Source organism: Buceros rhinoceros, unplaced genomic scaffold (assembly GCF_000710305.1).
Source record: "Buceros rhinoceros silvestris isolate BGI_N320 unplaced genomic scaffold, ASM71030v1 scaffold8503, whole genome shotgun sequence".
Classification (NCBI taxonomy): Eukaryota; Metazoa; Chordata; class Aves; order Bucerotiformes; family Bucerotidae; genus Buceros; species Buceros rhinoceros.
The window spans coordinates 62,863-65,935 of NW_010404181.1; the positions used below are offsets into that span (position 1 = coordinate 62,863).

At 40.5% G+C, this 3,073-nt stretch overlaps 1 protein-coding gene across 1 annotated transcript in view; it reads left to right on the top strand.

Moving 5' to 3' along the window:
* Positions 1-3,073, top strand: part of ARVCF (armadillo repeat gene deleted in velocardiofacial syndrome) — a 95,141-nt gene that overhangs the window by 18,184 nt on the left and 73,884 nt on the right. Inside the window, exon 4 of the mRNA XM_010133270.1 lies at positions 6-198. Coding sequence (XP_010131572.1) covers positions 6-198 — 193 coding nt within the window. The remainder of the gene's footprint in view (positions 1-5; positions 199-3,073) is intronic.

Genomic DNA, 3,073 nt, shown 5'->3' on the forward strand with positions numbered 1-3,073 from the left:
TCAAGTACCGTTGGTTAGCAATGTTGACTTGAACCCCTCCCAGCCAGAACGCTTCCAGCCAGAGCCCTATGGACTGGAAGATGATAACCGCAGCCTTGGAGTAGATGATGAAGGATATGAACTGGATCCTGATTACTCCACTGTGAACCGGAGGACATCTGCAGGTGTGCCAGAGAGAGGAAGACCTCACAAAGGAAGGTAAAACCCATTTGGTTTTTACAGTGCTATCCTGCAGCAGTTTTGCTTATTTGAATCTGTACGTTTGAACTCTTAATGGCCTGGTAGGTTCTGGAATTACTTGACAGAAAAACAGGTACAACCCATGATAATACTATCCCATGAATGACTGCAAAATGCACATGCCATACAGAAGAGAGTACTCAAGAACCCTCTCCGCTGTGTTTCTGGGCTGCTTAGTTTAGGTCGAATTTAGAAAGAAAGAGATGTTTGTTTGGTTTTTTTTTTTTCCTCTTCCTAAAAAAAGAGTGGTGACTGCATTGTGTTGTTCCAGAGCCATCCCACACTAGCAAGATGAAAAGAGGGATTTGTAATCTGTGAGACTTCTGACAGGTCTGGTTGCATCTGCCAAACAAAAATTGTGAACAGTTGGCTGGGGTTGCAGATGAGCCGATACCTGGTGGTGGAGGGATTCCTTGTTACAGAAAAGCTGTTCGTGAGGTGTTTGACAGCCTCAGCTCCTGATCCTCTGCTAACCCAGCACCCTCAGCTGCATGACCAGGTTGTGTTGAACCTTGCTGAAATATTTCAACACTTTACAACACCAGATCGTTATTTTGTCTGGTGCCTATATAAGGGGGAGATAAGAGCACCTGTGTTGCACTTAATGAAAAACTTGTGTACTTTGTTTTCCAAGCAGCGTTCGAACTTTTGTGTGTACCCGCATGAAGTCATATCCTCATGATTCATGTTCTGATAGGATTCAGTTCTCATTATTTTCCTTTTAGTTTAGAGTAGTTTCCAGAGCTGTAAAGAGCCTGGAACCCCTGTGCCTCTGTGTGTAGATGGTCTTTAGACTTAGTGCTTCTGACCAAAGGCTTCACTTCAGCAGTAGCGGTTGGTGGGGTTGGGGTGGGCCTTTTCACCTTCTTGTCTTGGAGAGCTCCTGGTTGGACGTGTTTTGTCATTCCTGATTTCATTCCTACTTTCAGAGCTCTCTCTTCCTTCTCCTTTCTGGAAGTTCATTTTGAAGCTAAAAGGAATCAAGCACTTGCAAATTGTCATCTGTATTTAAAAAAAAAAAAAAGAGAAAAGGTATCAAGGCATATCTCCCAGAACCGCCCTTGTGTCCTTTGTGATGTCTTTGACCTTGCAAGCTTACCAACCACTGGAACCGCATCGGTGTTTCGTGGGGCTGAAGGGACTAATACCAGTCTATCAAACCGTGGTGGGTGCTCCCCTGCCTCGCAGCAAGTTTGCAGTTCTTGTTAAAAACAGTCAGGCAGTACTGCTTTTAAATTTTTATTAACGTTTTTCAAACTGTATGCACGATGAATAATTAAATGTATTCTTAGAACCTGCCCATTTGCATTTTTAAAGTTTTTATTATTTTAAACATCTCTTTGATACATTGTTCCTTGCAGTTTGGATAGGACCAATTCCAATTCAAAATTTTTGTTTTATGTTTCTTTTGTTGTGCGGTTTTTTTCTGTATTTAATAAGATCAAGAGGCTTTGACAAGTAATTAGCCCAACTGTGGCAGCTAATTTTAGCTGGTGAGAATGTAAGATTATGTGAGGGCTTCTTCACAAGTAGGTACTTTTTGACGTTTCAAAGGAATACTTGAGCAATTCAGTAAACCTGCTTTTCGGATACACTGCTGATCTGCAAGGAGCTCAAGACTACAAATAGTGCTTTGTACTAGGTGAGGGTAATTACTACTTGATCGTTCCTCGCTAGGTTTTTAAAAATAAGTTATTTCTTACAAAAATTATTAAATGAATGTAATAAATTGATGGCACTTTCAATTTCAAGAAGTTTGTATCTGCAGAGTGGATATAATAACAACGTGGCTAGGTCTTCTACATCGCACTGACTTTCAGCTTGGGCATCTTCATTGTGCCATGAACACAATCCTGTGGGCTAACTCGCTGGGGAAACTTCAGTTATTCTCGATTTTCTTCCCAGTGTGCGCTTCCCTCCTTTGTCAATAGTGTAAAGGCAGAATAAGGATCCTTACTGTCGGTTCCTAGTTCTGGTGGTGATCTGTCTGAGAGGACTGAGCAGAGGTTTCTCTGAATCTGAGGTAACGAGTCTCACCCCACGTGATAAGGAGGCAGCCCAGCTGTGTCTGCAGGGGATCCTGCTCGAGGGTTTACAAGTACAGATTGTTCTTTCCATTCCTTGCCTGCTCCATTTGATTGCCAAATGTCTTCACCAGCCTCATTTTAAGCGACTTATATTTCATTTCAAATTGGGAGACATGTGCCTTAATTTGAACCATAGACAAATCCAGCAAGGGGCACCAAGGCAAATATCCCCTCTGTTGGTTCTTTGCTGCTTGTGGCTAGGTTTGTTTCTTGTTTTCTTACATACTTAGTCTCTGTTGTAAGATACGTTATTTTCTGCAAGAAGAATATCTGGCACTTAATGTTCTTTTCCTCGTGTTCTTTCCTCTGGTTTGGTTTAAGTCAGGCTGCATAATAACTTGGGGTGAGACACAGGCATTTGGGGTGAATAATACTGATATAATATTTCTCAAATTTACTTGTGAAGGTATTTACACATCTTTAATTGGGTTTATGGCCTTTTTTCTTTATTGAAGGGTGGTTTATTACAGCCTTTAAAAATGTGTAGTCTAACTGTGTTGCTAGCTGTCTTATATACAGTCCTTTTCAAAAGAGAAGCAGGAAGTACTGAATATTTTTCATTCACAAAAAACATTCTTACTATTATTTGAGTTTGGTTTTTTTAATCATTTAATCAGAGTTAACACAATTGAATGGGAAAAAATGACAAGTCTTATTTTTTTAAATTATCTTCTGATCAACTTCTCCTTTCTTGCTTCTGTGGTAATTTCTTTCCAGAGTCGATCACTACAGTTTGCACTGTACAG